The 17,894-nt window shown below is 54.7% G+C and overlaps 7 protein-coding genes across 7 annotated transcripts; 2 read left to right on the top strand and 5 right to left on the bottom strand.

Moving 5' to 3' along the window:
- Positions 1–1,781: 1,781 nt before the first annotated feature.
- On the bottom strand, positions 1,782–3,029 carry INS49_008329 (uncharacterized protein; the record flags this gene model as incomplete). The annotated part of the gene is made up of 1 exon (XM_043169073.1): positions 1,782–3,029. The coding sequence occupies one exon, from the start codon at positions 3,027–3,029 to the stop codon at positions 1,782–1,784; it is 1,248 nt and encodes a 415-aa protein (XP_043026753.1).
- A 719-nt stretch (positions 3,030–3,748) lies between these two features.
- INS49_008328 (uncharacterized protein) lies at positions 3,749–4,453 on the bottom strand (the record flags this gene model as incomplete). Its single annotated transcript, XM_043169072.1, has 3 exons — positions 3,749–3,932; positions 3,984–4,080; positions 4,261–4,453. The coding sequence occupies 3 exons, from the start codon at positions 4,451–4,453 to the stop codon at positions 3,749–3,751; spliced, it is 474 nt and encodes a 157-aa protein (XP_043026752.1).
- Positions 4,454–5,851: 1,398 nt separating this feature from the next.
- Positions 5,852–6,473, top strand: INS49_008327 (uncharacterized protein; the record flags this gene model as incomplete). Its single annotated transcript, XM_043169071.1, has 4 exons — positions 5,852–5,908; positions 6,026–6,126; positions 6,252–6,333; positions 6,393–6,473. The coding sequence occupies 4 exons, from the start codon at positions 5,852–5,854 to the stop codon at positions 6,471–6,473; spliced, it is 321 nt and encodes a 106-aa protein (XP_043026751.1).
- An 805-nt stretch (positions 6,474–7,278) lies between these two features.
- On the bottom strand, positions 7,279–8,988 carry INS49_008326 (uncharacterized protein; the record flags this gene model as incomplete). The annotated part of the gene is made up of 3 exons (XM_043169070.1): positions 7,279–8,010; positions 8,091–8,784; positions 8,852–8,988. 3 exons carry the CDS (start codon positions 8,986–8,988, stop codon positions 7,279–7,281), a joined length of 1,563 nt encoding a protein of 520 aa, XP_043026750.1.
- Positions 8,989–9,852: 864 nt separating this feature from the next.
- On the top strand, positions 9,853–10,672 carry INS49_008325 (uncharacterized protein; the record flags this gene model as incomplete). Its single annotated transcript, XM_043169069.1, has 4 exons — positions 9,853–9,855; positions 9,910–9,928; positions 9,997–10,451; positions 10,529–10,672. The coding sequence occupies 4 exons, from the start codon at positions 9,853–9,855 to the stop codon at positions 10,670–10,672; spliced, it is 621 nt and encodes a 206-aa protein (XP_043026749.1).
- A 632-nt stretch (positions 10,673–11,304) lies between these two features.
- Positions 11,305–11,919, bottom strand: INS49_008324 (uncharacterized protein; the record flags this gene model as incomplete). The annotated part of the gene is made up of 1 exon (XM_043169068.1): positions 11,305–11,919. One exon carries the CDS (start codon positions 11,917–11,919, stop codon positions 11,305–11,307), a length of 615 nt encoding a protein of 204 aa, XP_043026748.1.
- Positions 11,920–14,661: 2,742 nt separating this feature from the next.
- INS49_008323 (uncharacterized protein) lies at positions 14,662–17,854 on the bottom strand (the record flags this gene model as incomplete). The annotated part of the gene is made up of 4 exons (XM_043169067.1): positions 14,662–14,755; positions 14,816–17,442; positions 17,515–17,672; positions 17,737–17,854. The coding sequence occupies 4 exons, from the start codon at positions 17,852–17,854 to the stop codon at positions 14,662–14,664; spliced, it is 2,997 nt and encodes a 998-aa protein (XP_043026747.1).
- Between the last annotated feature and the right edge of the window lie 40 nt (positions 17,855–17,894).

Here is a 17,894-nt window from a genome sequence, read left to right as displayed (position 1 = left end):
CTGCTGCTGCACAGTACCATCTGGCCGGCGCCATCATTGATCACCGAGGCGTGGGAGCTATGCGCGTGGGCAAATTCGTCCCTTCGTGCTTTCGTCCCTCGTTTCCTCATCCCATCCCAAACGCCTATGTACCATATATGGTCTGGGTGCTTGTATGCACCGTAGCTTGCCGCAGTCGGTACCTACCTAGGTAGGCAATTAGTTGTAGGTGTTCTGCCCCCCAGTTTATTAGCTGGCTTTGACCGTCTCGTGATCGTCCTCATCCATCCATCCTGTGGGCTCGTCCTCCCCGATCGGATTTGTCCCCCTGAGGATGCCCCTAAATTGAAATCACGATAATTTGCCAGCACCTCGTCACATTCCGCCGGCCTAGGCTTGTTTTTATTTTCTGAGCAATCCTTTCCCGAGATAAGCTGTCCGAGACTGGCCTGCCCGCACGTGTGCGTGGGTAGTCTTATTGGACTGGACCCTGGACGCTCAAACCTTCAGCATTGCAATGCGGGCGAACCCAAAAGAATCGTCAGGAATGGAGGGGCCTGAGGGGGAGGGGGGTCAGGAGTCAGGCAGGGGCCGTGTCTTGGGCGCACGCTGCATCTGCCCTGCGGGCTGCAGCATGACGACAGACCACAAGCAGCTTGTCTGAGCGCCGTCGAAGCCCATTTCTCTTCCATGCGTCTCGGCCTGGTTCACCAGCCTTCACCGCAACCGGGCATGGACCCGTCCGGTCCGTCCGTCTGTCTGTCAGTCAAAAGCTCCCTCTGCATTGGTGTGAACGGAGATGAGGTATCCAAGCCACCAAGTCATCCGTGCTACCGCCCTGAAGTGTCGAGTGCCGAGCTGTGACCGAACAAACTTTCTCGAGCAGCCAGGGCAGATGCCCCTCCCACGCTTGCCCCTCTCGGGATCTGGTAGACATCTGGCATCAAAGGCTTGACCAGCAAGGCCAGGCTCCTGCACTCTCATCATCGTCATGCGTCCGGAACCCGACGGGCTGAGCCGCGACGCCGTGGCCCTGGGTCTTCCCTGGTCGCGCCTCGAACCTTGGAATGCCCAGCTGCGGATCGCCAATGGTAAATAAGATGGAACCATGACATACATCTATTCAGCGGCTCTCCAGTCTCCCGGGGCCCACGGGCTAACGGACTGCAGTGACCGTGAACACAGCCGGGCAGGTATCCTCTTTCGTGAATATGTGAGCAGCCCTCTGGCTCGAAGCCATGCGAATAACAAGTCGTTTTGTCACTGCCTCCAGCATTGTAGTCTGGCAAAACTCATCCTCACCAATTAGCCTTTTTTACCACCGATGACTAAGTGGGACAACTCAAGGGATCACAGCCTGGTCACCACATAATCCCGATACATATACCGGAGCGATGGCACTTAGTAATACAACTTTCTCTGGAAATTCTGAGAATGACGAGTGTCTTGACCCTTCGGGCATCGACCTGGGCGGACACAGGGAAACGGGCAGTCACAAGACACTATATCTTTGAGCATGTGAAACGTAGTTCTTCTCGTCCTCTTAAAGTCACGAACTAATAGCTACCATTTCCCTTCAGTTCAAAAGCGAAAACGGGACCAAACGCCTCCTCCTGTGTACCCAGAATACGTACAAGGCTAGTCTCACGTGCATATCAATCCCAATGCCATCCATTGCCCATTGCCAAATCGTTCTCAACCAGAACGCCCATGCTAGACCTTGCTATAGGAAACCAAGTGAAACCCGCCAAACAGCACACAAAGTGTTTTCCAGTACGATATTTTCAGCTCCGGGGTCCAAGTCACATCTCATCCGGATGTGAGCTGACATTGTACGGTGGCCGTCCCCAGTCAGAAGGATCACCGCCAGGGACGCAAAGGCCAAGCCTCCAGAAATAATCCCGATGGGCAAAAAGTAGCTGCCAGAGCTTCAGCCTCGACGGGACGCCGGACAGCGTGTCCAGCCAGCCCTCGTATCGACCCTGCGCTCGAGGTAACTCAGCCACGGCCTCTGCCACCTGGGCCAGCACGTCGCTGTCGGCGCCAGCGATGCAAGCCGGGTCCTCGTCGCCGCGACAAAGCCTCAGGTCCTCGACCGCGGGCGAGAGCTCGGGCTTGGTGATGAAGACCTCCCCGGCGTGCGGCCTGTACCCCCACTCGCTGAGCGGCAGCAGCGGCACCGGGTCGTCGACGTGAGTCACGCGCCGGTACGCCCTCCGCTCCAGGTCCGGGTCGTACCCGTCAAGCCCGCCGAGCCCGAAGACGCGGTCGACGTAGTCCACGAACCCCGCGTTGCCGGCCTGCGGCTCCCCGAACGTCGTCACGACCAGGTCGTCCCAGCCCAGCGCGACCTTCAGCTCCAGCGCCGCCAGGAGCGCGACCGCGCCGCCGAGGCTGTGGCCTACGAGGTGTATTGGGCAGTCGCGGTGCCGAGCGCGGACGTTCTTGAGCACCGGCAGGACCAGCTTCCGCGCCTGCGTCCACGATTCCAGGAAGCCCATGTGGACGGTGCAGTTGTCGCACTTGTTGGCCGTCCCATTCCCACTCCCGTCATCTGGCTCCGGGTACGGCACGTATTCTTGCGGTACAGTACTCAGGTCGATGACGGTGTTCGTGATGCTGTACGTCCCGCGGAAGGCCACGACGATGGCGCCCTCCTCTTCACCAGCATCACCTTCGCTCCCGCTGCGCTGCTTGGGGCCGGGGCCATGATCCACGGCCACGTACCCGCAGCTGTCGCTCATCAGGACCCCGGTGTTCCACGTCGACGCGAGCCGCAGGTCGGGGAACTCCTTGCAGCGCGAGGCGCACGAGAACGGCGGGGAGATGCCCGTGGTCCCGACGCAGTATGTGATGTCTACCAGGCGGGCGAGGCGCTCGAGCGACGCGAAGAAGGCTGTGGAGACGCTACTGGCCCGGGGGTACCCATCGTCGCTCGAAGGGGAAGAGATTGGTCGCTGTTGGGGCTCGGGGTGGGGCTCGGCGGACGAGCCGGCGAGGCTGGCCGGGTCGAGGGCGAGCAGGGCAATTAGAGAAGAAAGGAGTCGCATCTTGTGATGTGCTCTAGTCTGTCGTGTGATCGAGGGGTTGTGGGTCAAGTATAGGTTGATCGAGCTTTACCAAAGTCTTGGACTTGGCAGGTGTGTTTACCTTACATCTTCAGGGTACAGCGTTCGCAGGGACTCCAGATTATTGAAGGAAGGTACGAGGTGTTACGAAGGTGATAATTGACCGTTGAGAGAATACTTATAATGGGAGAGGGAAGTCGTGAAGGTCATCGTGAGGAGAACGAGTGTGGTGTTTGAAGCATTAAACAACCGCATGACGTCGGCTTGCGGCGGCTTGGTCCGTCTTGGGGTCAAAGGTTTGGGGGTTAGGGCGGCCATGGTGGATGAGTCGAAAGTCACGGCGTCAATACCCTCAGGGGTTAGAAAGCCACTCACCCACCATGCGAGATGCATCACCATTTATGCCAAGGGCCGGAATTGCATATCAAGATCTGACACATTGAGGCCATGGAAATGGCCATACTACATCGCACAAAGGGAACTTGTCTAACCTGTGCAACACAACAATAACCGTGTACTTCCAAAGCCCCGACGACGTCGTCAAATTAAGAGGGTTTTGTGCAGCCCAGCAAGGCCTATTACCCAGCTAACGCCTCACATTCCTCGCCAACAGTCTTGGATATCATACTTCGTACCTCATCCTAACGACGTCTTCCTCTTCTGTTAAGACTGCAGACCAATCGCGAGATCTCTCAGGGTTCTCAAGCACGCCGGATCAGACGGGTAGGCCCTGGTCCACCACCTCCTCCCGGCTTCAAAGGCTCGATGCTCGTGAACTGTCCCTGGTAGGTCGTTTGGTTCGACGCACACTTCACACCCGATTCATCGGTGACATCTGTACACGTCAACGTGGGGATCCATGAGCCTGAAGTATCGTATTGCACCCTGTAGCCATGTTAGAGTGTGAGAGCTGTGATAAACCTGGTTTAAACTCACGAGCTGGTGGGGCAAGCCAACTCAATCATGGTCAATTTGTTGTTCTGCCAGATGAAGTTGATCGAAGAGTTGTCACATGCGTATCTTGCAGCGGCACCTGCCGCGCCGATGTTTGTCGAGGTTGAGTTCAGGGCGCAGGTGGTTGTGATATCCGTGTCCGAGTCGACATCTTAATCATTTGTTAATGGCCTGCAAGGCAACCTGACAAGGTGATGCCCTCAAGTTTCCCGAAGGACAAAAAGGCACTAAGCATCATAGTATTCCGAGTTAAACGTACAGCCAAAGTTGACTTCTGTGTTGTTTGACGCACTCGGCGTGAACGTTGTGAAGCTCTGAATCGTGAAATATGCAGGGTATTCACAGTCCTGGGCCAGGTTCTCCTTTGGGATGGCGTCGGCGTACGACAACCCCACGATGTTCTTCGTAGCTGCCGCCAGCGGGGCGAGGCAAGCGAGGGCGACGGACCTCATTCTGGTAGATCTTGTGGGGGTTTACGGTGAGAGGTACGAGCGGGAATGGACCCAGAAAGGGAGTGAGAGGGAGCGAAAGATGTTGATCTACGAGGCGTAGATGTTTGCGTGGAAAGACGGTACGAGGCAGCCAGCCAAGACATGGACAAATGGGGGAACGGCGAACAAAAGCTTATACCGGCGCATCCCACCACCCCTGGATGAACCACAACCGTGGATGTGGGCAGTGGTACCTTGCGGATCCCTTGTGGCCGGCATTGCAGATCCCAAGTGGGCAGGGCAGTCACTACAGGTACTGCAATTATGCATGTTGGAAGGCGGGAAGGCTGGGGCCTTCGGGTTGTAAGCCGAGGGTCAACTGAGGAGCGGCTTCTGGAAAGTGTGACACAGGACGACGTAATGAGCCTCGAATGGGCTCCTTTCCAGGATGACGGGTATGACAGAGGAGGGCTCTTTCTAGAGCCTGATCTTGGTGCCTCCCTAGTTGCCTGTATACACCTGTGCTGATTGGTTTCCGACCAAGGGCCGTTTCGTTTCGTAGATCTCGACAAAGAAACACTCCCGTTAACACGAGATGGCAGGCTGCAGATGGTATGTTACCAATGTGCGAACGGCGCCACTTGCGGGTTCAGGGTGAAGGTCACTGCACGGCAGCAGCTTGTGTCACATCCGTATCCCTTGGTAAGGGGAAGCGCCGTGCTATGATGAAGAATCGCACTGCCACTCGTAGTGCACAAAGGTCGAGGGGCCAGGCGAAGGAGAGGGACGAGGATCAGCTCCTGAGATCCAGCATTAACCTCGCCGGAATGGTACGTCTACAATGTAACTATGTGCCATGGTACGCAAGGAGGCGTCGATCGAAATCTTGCAGGGCAGGTTTATGCAAGTCATGTCCAACACGTGATACTTGCATACAAAATCCAACACTTGTATAGCTAGTCAGTCCAGCCAGCCCAGGCCGGACATTACGATTACGGACATCAATCACATAGAAATGTAGTTTCAATTGTGAACTCACCTGAGGGTTCTGCATTTACATGCGTAGAGCCCCAGCGCACCGCCGCGGTTCTTGTTTATGCGGCTTTCAGGGATCCTAAACGATCAAGTAGAACTTGGGGATATGATCTTGCAGTTGGGGGCACAAGTGCTTGCATCGAAAGGGTTAGGGTGTGTGAATGAGAGGGGGGACTCCGGGGGTAGGCACATCTGGGCAGGGCAAGAACGACTCGCTCTCCATTGGCCACTCCTTCCCCACAATCGGGCAATCCACCTTCCGGCCTAGCGTCCACACCCACAGCCACTCGCACTCGTCCTAAAACTTTTTGCGGCTGCAAGATTTCCTCACCGGCGATTACTTCCCCATCCCCCATCGACAACCACCCACAGCCATCCGTCAAAATGGCCAAGGAAGCAACTGCCCGTTCGGGCCTGATTGTCGGCATCAACAAGGGCCACGTACGTTGAAAAGCCCAGTCTCACCTCGTGGAGGATCTCTGCGCTGCCCTCCTCTTCGCGAGGCAGCTGTGGATGATGGACTTTGAAGCTGATTATCGGTCTGTTCCCAAAATGTAGAAAACCACCCCCCGCGTCGTCAAGCCCCGTGTCTCCCGCACCAAGGGTCACCTGAGCAAGCGCACCGCCTTCGTCCGCGACATCGTCAAGGAGGTTGCTGGGTAAGTGCTTTTACCCCTCCCGCTCCCAGTCTCGAGAATCGGCCGCCGAAAAGGGAGGATCGAAGGACCACCTGGATCGCCCATATCCGTCAAAAGCCTTCAAGACTAACTTTGGACTTCGATAGTCTCGCTCCCTATGAGAAGCGTGTGATTGAGTTGCTCCGCAACTCCCGGGACAAGCGTGCCCGTAAGCTCGCCAAGAAGAGGGTACGTCTTCACCCCCGTCCGATTCGATGCCAGAAAGCCAATATTGACAACATTCCCAGCTCGGTACCTTCGGTCGTGCCAAGAAGAAGGTCGACGAGCTCCAGCGTGTCATCGCTGAGTCCCGTCGTGCCGGCCACTAAACGTAACCTTTCGAGCGTCGACTTTAGACAAGCAGCAACACGGGTCAGGATTACGCTTCGGCGTTATTTGATGGGGATTTCATGGACTCAAAAACCTGGTGGAGGGACCGGGGATATGGGCATTGCTTCCGCATGTCGTGAGAGCTGCCAGGCGTCAAAAGAAACGTCACGTCGATACCAAATGATGATACTCTGAACAACCAAATCCATGATCTCTTGCGTCTAATATTGGTACAACCTTGGTACTATGTGATTTCTACTTGTGCAGTTCCATTGAAAATGCTTCCCAAGATCCGCTGTAAACATGACGGCCCTCCACGTCCAACTACAGGCTCTCAGCGGCTTTCCACGTAGACGGACGAGGCTCCTGCCATCTGTGAAGCAGCAACCCAAAGCCAACAAGCAAGACAGCAATTCCACACACCAATTATGCAAGTAAGGTGGTTGTCCTCTTTCCATCAAGTTGTAGTACGCAGCGCGGAGATGTCTTGCTTCTGATGTGTTGACGTTGAAAAGTCGGTCGCAAGCAAAGACATTTGATGTGACCTTGACGAAGCAATTGTTGCCCACGTCCATTCCCACATCTTATGCGAGTCTGCAAAGGCACAACGCAACTCCCTGTAGTCGCGCCGATGTTCCTGTCCGCGTCGGAGAGGACCAGGATGTTGCGCAGCGGCGAATGTAAAGTACAGCAGCTCTTGTATCAGCACCGCAATCCCGTCATTCCCATCTTGCACTTCGTTCCCGAAACGCCAAACACCTTCGCTTCTGTGACACGGGGGTGTGTTCTTCTCCACAAAAACGTCTATTTCTTGGATAAGCCCTTCAGCCACTTAGGCATCTTGCGGCTGCCACCACTGTCGTTGTTTTGTGGCTGGGGTGGAGCAACTGGAGCTGGGGCTGGTGCGCTGCTCTCCCCCTCCTCCTCTTCTTGGGGAGCCTGAGGGAGCTCGACCTTCCTCGCCTGACTGGCGAAGCTGTGCTTCAAGAACGGTGCTTTCTTGATATTCTGTGAGACCTCGTTCTCCCAGACGAGATTGACAAGAACACGCCCTGACAGCTTGTAACCTCTGACGAGATTATGCTTCACTCCATCTTCATCTTTGATGAGGTTCGAAGGAGATGGAACCCCAGGCAACACCAGCTTGAACGGGGCGGAGTCATTCGCCATGACCCCCCGGACGGCCTTATATAGAGTTGAACCGGTGTCCATGGGCCCGAAGTTCCACTGCGCCGAGGTCTCGTCTGGAAATCGCACTTTCACATCGATCTTCTTGACCGCTGCAGCCTTGGCTTCCGCGTCTCGGGCCTCCGCTGCAAGCTCAGCATCGGACTTAAGCCGCTTATTGACAGCGCTCGCCTGCAAGTTTTGCTGGTGTGCCTGGGCGTGTGCGATTGTCGGTGTGTAGACAGAGTCAGGAACGTCTACCGAGGCAGCCACGGGCCTGGAGTTCGTAGGTGCGGAAAAGATGCTGACAGGTTCGAGGCTCGAAGTGCGCGGGTCAGGTTCACGATCCTCGTCACTAGTTGGCCGAGGCTGTGTGTTCCCACCGTCGACTTCCATAGCGTCGGCCCGCTGTGAAACCTCCGTCTCCGCCTGCCCATCTACAACGCTACCGAATCCACAGGGGTTGCAGTCGACTCGGTTGGTTCAACACCTTGTGAGCCATCAGCGGCTACCGCTCCCGTTCCAGCAACCAACGGAGCCTGGAGAGTGGTACTATCGAAGCTCTCCGGGTTGGGAGTGTCCAAGAGGGACTCGGTCTGGGTTGACGACGCCCCAGTAACCACACTCTTCTCCTTTGCCTCTGCTTTCTCCTCATCTTCGAAGAACTGAGAGATCTCCTGCATCGCGTCGTTGAGCGTCTTGTCTGTGGACTTGAAAGACAACTGGATCATATGACTCCCGGAGGTCAGGCCAAGTTGAGAGAGGGTCTTCTGAAAGTCTGCAAGCGTCGATATCTCCCGGCTCATGATTCGAAGTGACGGCATCTCATAAAACAGCTGCCCACTGCCTGCCTGGGTACCGTTGCTCGTCTGAGGTATGCCTCGATCGGTGAAGTTCAACGTGTGGCCAGACGGCGATCCCTTTGACTCGAACTGCCGCAGCATCTTCCAAAGCGTGGTATCACTTCTGAACTTCTCCATAAGGCGTCCATTAGGAATCGCTTTGGCTTCAGCTTCCGGAAGCTTGAGGGCGATGTTCACCACCGAGGTCGTCTTTGAACTTGCTACAAGTTCAAGTTTAGCACCTGGTGTGAGACGAGTGATGCGAAACTGATCGCTGAGATTGATCACGTTCTTCTGGTGCCTGCCATTTAATTTAGGTCGCCTGTACAGCATACATTACTCGACTACCCTGACCAGAGTCTACTTACTTGAGAGACCACTTGTCTACCTGCAGGTTGAGCTTCTTGCAAGCCTCCTCGAGAACGTCGAACATGTATGTTCCAGGGTTGACCTTAACGCTGACCCGCTTGACGTCAGGCGAAACTACAACCACGTGAGAAGACATCTTGACGGGGGCGGGGTCGGCGAGCAGTCGAGGTGTCGTATAACGTTGTGGACAGATGCTGGTATTGAGTGCCTTAGGATGCCTGGAGACGCCTTGCTGCGGGGCGTGACTTTCCTCTCCTCTGAGACGATCGCAAGGTGACTATCCCAGAAGCGTAGCGTGATATTGTCTTAAGGAAGCGCTGGAGCCGGTGGGCAAGGCCAGGCCTTCCTGATTGCAAACTTTCCTGCCCAACGATCGTGGCGAGCTTTAACGTGCAACGTAGATCAAGCACAGCTGCCCCTCCACAGACAGTGGGGCAGGAACTATTGGGCTATAGGATAGCCCGAACGCTAGACACTGCTGGAGTGACTGATGAAGGGGAAGAAAGGTCGCAATTTATATGCAACGGGTGTTACAAACAAGAGGGTATGAAGTAAGGTGGTGGCAAGGAGCGTGTTGAGCAATCTGAACTGTCAGCGGCTGATGAAGCAGTCAGGCAGCCTTGTGAGATCATATCTAGGTACCCATAGTGCTACATTTAGTCCCCTGGAGCTGCCAAAAGGAAGGCGCCAGAAGAGCTATGTGCCAACGCACTTGCGTGGCCAATCAACGCGCGGGGCCTGCTTGCAAGGAGGGTCGGACCTACGTACTGCTCCTACCACCTGGGGCCGAACTTACGCACCTCACAGGTTGCCTTGGAGCTCCCCCAAGCCTCGCCCGGACCTCATCAGCTGCATCGAGACGACAACCTCAACTCCATTCCTCCCACGTCCCCGCAAGTCCACCCACACCAACCTCCCCGACTTAGACGATACGCCGCCAGACCTATACTGAGACATTTGCATCTGAGGCTCGTTCCTTGGCTTCACTCAGCTAACCAAGATGGTGAGCACCAGAGATCATGGCAGAGCAAACGCCCATAGCTAACCGCCTTCATAGTCATCGCCCTTCTCAATAAGTCAGCCTCTCACCACACTCCCGAACCCACAAACCTCCGGCCCCGAAACTAACCGTGGATCCCAACAGATGGCGGCGCCTGCGTCGCGATGGTCGGCAAGGACTGTGTCGCCATCGCCTGCGACCTGCGTCTCGGCCTCCAAGCCCTGACCGTCTCCAACAACTTCCCCAAGATCTTCAGCTACGGCGACAGCGTATACCTGGGCCTGACGGGCCTGGCCACAGACGTGAACACCGTGTCCGACCTGTTCAGGTACAAGGTCAACATGTATCGCCTGCGAGAGGAGCGCGCCATCGCACCCACCACCTTCGCCAACCTGGTCTCCAGTTCGCTGTACGAGAAGCGGTTCGGCCCCTACTTCGTCAGCCCCGTCGTTGCCGGTCTGGAGCCCAAGACGGGGAAGCCATTCATCTGCGGTTTCGACAGCATTGGGTGCATTGACTTTGCCAAGGACTTCATCGTGAGCGGCACGGCGACGGAGCAGCTGTTTGGCATGTGCGAGAACTTGTGGGAGCCCGATCTGGTACGTTGGACATGAAGGACACGGGCTTGAAGATGTTGCGAGGCCAAAATGGTAATGCTAACGCGAACTGCCCACAGGGACCCGACGAGCTTTTCGAGACCATCTCCCAATCCCTACTGAACGCCGTCGATCGAGATGCCTTGTCAGGCTGGGGTGCACACGTCTACATCATCGAGAAGGACAAGGTGACGAAGAGGCTTCTCAAGGGACGACAAGATTAAACGGATGCTTCGGGGCGAGGCTTGGAATGGAATTGGGCATAGAAGAGGCGTATGATGAAAGATGCACCCCGGTCCAGGAAAGCGAGGACGAGGAGCTACGACCTTTTGTGCATTGTACGACTAGACACATCACGACAACAGCTGGCTGAACTTATCACATCCAGCTAGAATATCAGCCACGATGACAAGACAACCCATTTACCAGATGAGCTTCGCACTCGGTTGCGAGGATACGCAACACTGTGCCACAGCATGAGCAAAATACGTCCAGGTTGTGTTGACCTTTGAACAGTAGACGGATCATTGAAACTCATGCTGCGATGTGTTACCGTGCATGACTGTATGTGGGCGGTGCGTTCATTCTATAACTCTTTCTGATCTTCGTTCCCAAGCAAGCTGCTCCAATGATCTTCGGGTTCACATTAGAATTTCAACGCGGAGAAGCACTGAACATGTATGCAGCATTAGTCGGTCCATTCCATCTTAATCTCATCCCACGCCTCGTGCCTTCATCACCTGGTCTTCCAAAACAGTCTTCGCAATGAAAGGAGATGTCCAAAGCTCGGTATCGACAACGGAAGGCGTAAGGTGTACTTCAGATAACAAAACTCGACATTGATGTGTGCTTCATATCACTTCTCGACTACCTGAAGATTATGATCCCGCATATGTACCATCTGAAGCCTTGGTGTGGTTCCCTCAGACAGAGTAGCCAGAATCTGTCTGGATTGGTCCTCCATTCTCGCCACGGTAACACCGGAATTGTCACTCCCAACCTCCGAGTCACCACCTAGGATCCACGGCAGCGGAGAGGCCTTCCAGACCGGCGTCTCAAGCCTCCGGGTACTCTCCACCACTAGGACCAAGAACAGAATGGTCAGCACCGCTAAGACCGCAGGCAATGTGATCCAGGCCCACTGGATACCCAGACAGGTGGCGTAGTGTTGGACCTGACCTCTCGCCGGCTCCGAGTGGCTCGCGTTCCCGTGGGTGCGGAGATATATTGTGAGGGAGTCCGAAATGTTTTTGAAAACACTCTGAACGCGCTCGAAGTCCACTCTTCCGTAGCTGTATATATCCTGTAGTAGCTCTGGCCCGTCGAAGATATTGATTTTGCGGTAATCCGACTCATCCTCGTCCTCCGCGAGGCCGCGAACGGTGCCTACAAGTTGGGAGGCGGCCGATTTGCGAGCCCACGCACCCATCGAACTGGCATACCCGACCCTGTTGATAAAGTCTGGACTCATCAGGTAGACGCATTTATGGTGCAAAAGGGACTCAAGATTGCTCAACCACTCGTTTGAAGCCCATTATTCAAGCGGGTACCCTGAACTGACGTCCCCGTGAAATGGGATCCAGCGAGTGGTGTTTCGCAGTTCGTAACCCCGGGACGTGAGAAAGGCTGCCTGTTGCGCCGACACGCACTGGGTGTCCAATAGCCCATGATAGTTTCGTCCCCAGAACGAACCCCAATCTATGTCCGGGGATTGGGATATCAATCGTTCTTTTAAATTGCCTGCCTCGGTTCTTGCACTATACGTCCAGACGCAGGGCTTGAGGGTGCAGCTCGCGGCGCCGTACCCTCGGCAGGCCCATTTGTTATTACTTGCTTCCGTTGTCTCACAGCAAGTGATGTTTTCCCCGGGTCGAGATAAGACGTCGTTCCCTTGAAAATGATGTCTTGCCCACAACGATGTCGATGCGGATCGAAAAGGTATCTGCAGCTGAAGGCAGTGGCGACCAGATGTCCATGTGAGCCACATCCACTTCGCTGCCGAAAGGATAGAATGTTGTGTTCAGCTGGTTATAATTGGATGCCCAATAATGACCTTCATCTCCGGATGAAATGGAGGTTGTGATGTTGTGAGCACCGATTGTAGCATTTGGGTACAATGCCGGCATCGACTGACACATCTTCGCAGGCACTGCACACGCTCAAGGTACTGTAGACTGCAGGGAATGTGCAATTTCCCGTCGAGCATGTCCAGGGTGTTTCATTGCCTGAAGGAAACCGTGCGGTCACCACAAAGTGAAGCGGGAGGGCTGAGGTCTGCTCGTCGTCTCCAGAGCCCTTGTAACTGTCAATTCTGTTTGTGCAAGGCAAAGTGGCAACTTGGTGGTCAAGAGGGACACTGCAGTCAAAGGGGCGGACAAGTTGCTGTATAAAAGGGTCGATAGCAAGACCAGATATCATGATGACGGCCGCGAGGATGGCCAGTGGCTGCCGGAGTCGATGCGCCCACAGCATTGTAAGCAAGCCCCATGGTCCGCGGCCAGCGTTATCGAAGAGAACCACGTCGGACAACGGCCGGCTGTCCGATGAGAACCAGGCCCATTGGAGCTGCCCGACGCATGAGGTGACCACATAGGCGACAGCTGACTTGAACACCAATGCGTAAATGGACAGCAGCGCGTTGATTGACGTCTTGAATGGCCATTGCGGGATTGGGTGATCGCGGTGCGGGAATACAGTCGCGGCCATTACCGCAGGAACTGCTAATATAAGAGCGCGACCTGCTGTTTCCCACTTCCATTGCTTCAGGAGAACTGAAAAGGTGCCCCCTGAGGATGTTTTGAAGGGCTTGAGCCTTTCTCCCGGACTGTTATCTGAACATGGAATTCTATCAGAGTCGCTTCCCGATGATGTCGGTAAGAGGCAAGTAGCAGACGAACTGAACGCCCGCGTCGTTTGGCCTCTTACAGAATTATAGACCGGGGCTTCAGTCGACAAGTGATCGAAGCTGGTGTTGCCACTCGCAAGGCGTGGAATAAGTGTTGCTGTCGAGAAGGGTGTAATGGGAGCTTGAAGCTGCCTTCCAGGCACACCTTTGGGGTGCTACTTGTTGTAGTTCCTTGTTATCCGGTGAGACTGATTGGCTTGTATGGGAGCCTTCCATGCTGATGGTGAATGCAAATATGATTAGGTGAAAGATGCATTGAATGCTAAAGAATTGACAACTAAACGCAGCAAACGATTGCTTCAGCTCTGGGTCAGGGAAAAGTCAAGGTCGCCTTCCAAGGTTGTTTGTATATGCAAGAGCTGTTCACTTCAAATTCAGAGACTCAGTGATGCCTGTTGCTGCAGTTGCGAGTGGTTACGGCCCCAAATGTATTAACGAAATTTCTTCGCCGGTTGAGAACCTGATCTACAGATTCCGATGCGCCTGCTGCGCATGCAGGCTGCTGAACCAATGTATAAGTGCCCTATGCATGCTTATGCATGTAACATCGCATGTATAAGTGTCAGCTTGCTATTTCTCAGCCCTTGTCATTTTTGATATATTAAAAAGGGTGTGAAGCCTTCTCGCATTCTGATTCACAAAACTAGGTGTTGTGTGGATTACCACCAGACTAAGTTTGTACTTAGACTCCGGGCAATACTTGATATTGGAGTGAATTGTCCAGTCCGTCCTTGTTTGGAGAAATCTCTGACAACTCAGTCCCAACGTGTCGCAAACGAATCTCTAGGGTATCATACTACAGTACGAACTCCTGTGCCTCTATAATCTTTCTCAGTTGCCAATCACCTGAAATGTCTCGGACATTCTAGTGCATTGTATGTCACGCATATCCTCTCAGGGCTGTTGAGGATTTGTCTTGAAACCTCAAGCCAATCTTTCCACAGGTCTTAGCATTGCTTGATCAATATGGATACCCAGGTACACCTCACGGGCGCATTCTAGGTAGGACATGACATCGACAAAAGCATATGACGTGGAACTAGTAATCTCATGTACATATTTATAATGCCTACAAGCCGGTTGCTAGTTGGCCTTCATGTACTGTGACGTCCTCTCTATTTAAAATGATGGGAGCAGGGAGCAGGTCTTGTCAATCAGGCTGCAAAACCGATCAAACGTAACTGCATCCCTTGCCTGCCCATCTCTAAATGAGTTCTAGAGTGTTGTGTTATACATCTTGTGTTATTGTACATGACCATCGTCTAAGATCATATAATGCAGCCAACAATGAACTGTTTTTCCATCACTCTACTGTTCCTTCTTAGCCTTGACTTCAGCTGTACGTGTTGTCTTCTGCATAAAGAACGACCGCTCAACGAGCTTGAGTCCTTCGTCGATGAGGCTAGACGGCTTGTCAGTAAAATATTCAGACAAAATGAAGATGGAAGCGTGAGACACTTACATCACAGGTGCACTAATGGCAAGCACCGCCTGCCATTCCGGCCAGTTCAGCGGCAAGATGGAGAAGAGAGTCTGCAAGAATGGCGTGTAGAGCAGAGCGAAGTGCAGCGCCATTGACAGACCGATGGCATAGACCAGCATGAGGTTGTCCCATAGAGGAAGCGTAAGCAGCGATTCGCTACTTGAAAGCGCGTTCATGGCGTTCAACATCTCGATCGTGACCAAGATAGACAGCGAGACCGTGGATGCGGATTTGGCCATATCGTTTGAGAACATCTGGCAACCAATCTCGGGGAATTCAGCGGAGCAGCGGTGGAAGTGGCGGAGCTGAGAGAAGGCGATCTGAGGGCCACCGGAGTAGTACATGAACCACCAAGCGTAGCCGGCAACAGTAGCGACGCCCACATAGGTACCAATAATAAGGTAGCGAATGAAGAGCCACCCGCCAATGAGAGGTTCGTCGCGCTTGCGGGGCTGGCGGCGCATGATGTCGTGGTCAGGAGGGTTGAAGGAGAGTGCGGTAGCCGGAAGACCGTCAGTGACGAGGTTGACCCAGAGTAGTTGGACGGGAATCAGTGCCTCGGGCATTCCCAGGGCAGCGGTAAGGAAAATCGAGACAACCTCGCCAATGTTTGAAGAGATGAGGTAACGGATGAACTGCTGTGTGTTGTTGTAGATGGAACGGCCCTCCTCGATGGCGACCTCAATGGTAGCGAAGTTGTTGTCAGCCAGGACCATGTCAGCCGCCAGCTTCGACACGTCGGTACCAGAGCCCATGGCAACACCAATGTCGGCCTTCTTGAGCGCAGGAGCGTCGTTGACGCCATCACCCGTCATAGCAACGACTTCGCCCAGAGACTGAAGCAGATCAACCAGTTTAGACTTGTGGCTGGGTTCTACGCGCGAGAACAAGGATGCATTCTTGGCAGCCTCGAGCTGCTCAGCGGGGCTCAGGTTCTCAAACTCGCGGCCAGTGAAGCTCTTTCCCTTGAGATCCTCATACTGCCCGAAGACGCCGATTTGACGGCAGATACTCTCAGCGGTGTTGCGGTTGTCTCCAGTGATGACGATGACGCGGATGCCAGCCTCCTTGCACTTGGCAATCGAGGCAGGAACTTCGGGACGAGGAGGGTCAAGCATGCCGACCAAGCCAAGCAAGGTCAGGTTCTGCTCGATTTTGGCGTAATCAGCGGTAGATCTGGCGGACTGCAGGAGGCTGTTCTCTGAGACGTCGTCGATGCTTGCCAGTGCGATCACTCGCAGACCCTTGTTTCCGTAGTCCGTGACTTCCCGCATAATCAAATCCGAGAGGGTTGCATTCATCTGGACCTTCTTGCCGTTTGCGCCAAGTACAACACTTGTGCAGCGGTCGACGATGGACTCAGGGGCGCCCTTGACAAGAAGCTTCTGCTTGCTGCCATTCTGAACCAGGACAGACATGCTCTTTCGGTCACGGGAGAATTCGAACGTGGCGAGGCGGGAGTACTGCTTGTAATACCATCCGCTGGCATGGTGAACACGATCCTCGGGTGCGCTGTTTCTTGGCGCGCAAGGCCCGATCTTCTCGACCAGCGTCCGGAGGGCACCTTCGGTGGGCTCACCAACGTTGGAGAATGTACCAGCTTTAGAATCATAAGCCAACATGGCATCATTGCAGAGCGCAGCGACTTCAGACAGTTGGCGCACGGTAGAGGACTTTTGAGAGAGATCCTGAACGACCTGGCCCTTGTAGGTGACGTCTCCCTTGGGCTCGAAAGTGGTTCCTTCAACGTCGAGTTCCTCGAGGTCTGTTCCGTTCTCGTTCAGATAGACAATCTTGTTGACACTCATCTGGTTCGTTGTCAAGGTGCCGGTTTTGTCTGAGCAGATGATGCTGCAGCTTCCAAGGGTCTCCACCGAGGGCAAGCTGCGAACAACAGCGTTCTTGGCAGCCATCTTCCGAGTTCCCAGGGCCAGACAGGTTGTGATGACGACGGCCAGACCTTCGGGGATCGCTGCGACACCGAGAGAAACAGCGATCTTCAGGTAGTAGATGGCGCCCTTGGCCCAGGTACCATGGCTGGGGTCGTTGAAGTTGGGGATGTTGATAAGCCAGACCAGGATACAGATGACCGTAATGACCTTGGCCAGGCTGTCGCCAAAGTCGTTCAACTTCTGCTTCAGCGGGGTCGGCTCGGAGATCTGGGCGGATATGCTCTCGTGGATGTCGCCGATGGCCGTGTTCGCGCCAGTCAAGACCACAACAGCCTTCGCCCTGCCAGTAACAACAGTGGTTCCAGAGAAGAGCATGTTGACCTGGTCCTGCTTGACGGACTTCTCATCCGGGACGACCGCTTGTGCATCCTTGCTGACACTCTCGCTCTCGCCGGTCAGGATGGCCTGGTCGACGGAGAAGCTGTTGCTTTCGATAGAGATTAACCTGCAGTCGGCGGGTATCCTGTCGCCAATGTGGACGGAGATGATATCGCCAGGAACCAGATCTTCTGCCTTGACTCTCGAGACATGGCCGTCGTTTCGGACTACGTTGGCCTCGTTGGCCGAGTATTCTTGGAGCGCAGCGATGGCTTTCTCGGCGCTGCTCTCTTGTGAGACACCGACGACGGCATTGAGGATCAGGATGGTCAGGATCTAGGTTAGAGAAAGGTGGTCAGGTCCGGTTCGGTCTGATGTGTACTAAGCGCATAGCGAACGGAGACTTACAACGGCGGGGTCGACGAATGCGCTCCAGCCGCCTTCGTCCTCGAACAGGGCCAAGACGAAGGACACAGCGGCGGAGCCAAGGAGGATAAGGACGAGTTGGTCCTTGAACTGCTCGAGGATGAGCTCCCAGAGGGGCGTGGGCGGCTCTTCGGCGATAGCTTGAGGGGATCTGTCAGCATTCGGGACCGGGGCGCTTTGCGACAGGATGCGATGTGAACGTACCGTTCTTGCCATACTTCTCAGTCAGTTTCTTGACCTGAGAATCGGACAGACCAGCGGAAGCTTGCACTCCCAAGGTCGACAAGACCTGGTCTACCGGTCTTGCGAAGGCGTTCTCCATCTTTCGCGGTGGGGGGGGGGGGGAGACTGGAGGCTCCGCG

This window comes from Diaporthe citri (assembly GCF_014595645.1).
Source record: "Diaporthe citri strain NFHF-8-4 chromosome Unknown scaffold_3, whole genome shotgun sequence".
In the NCBI taxonomy this organism is placed as follows: Eukaryota; Fungi; Ascomycota; class Sordariomycetes; order Diaporthales; family Diaporthaceae; genus Diaporthe; species Diaporthe citri.
The sequence above is the reverse complement of the archived record's forward strand: the minus strand, read 5'-3'. Positions and strand labels throughout refer to the sequence as shown.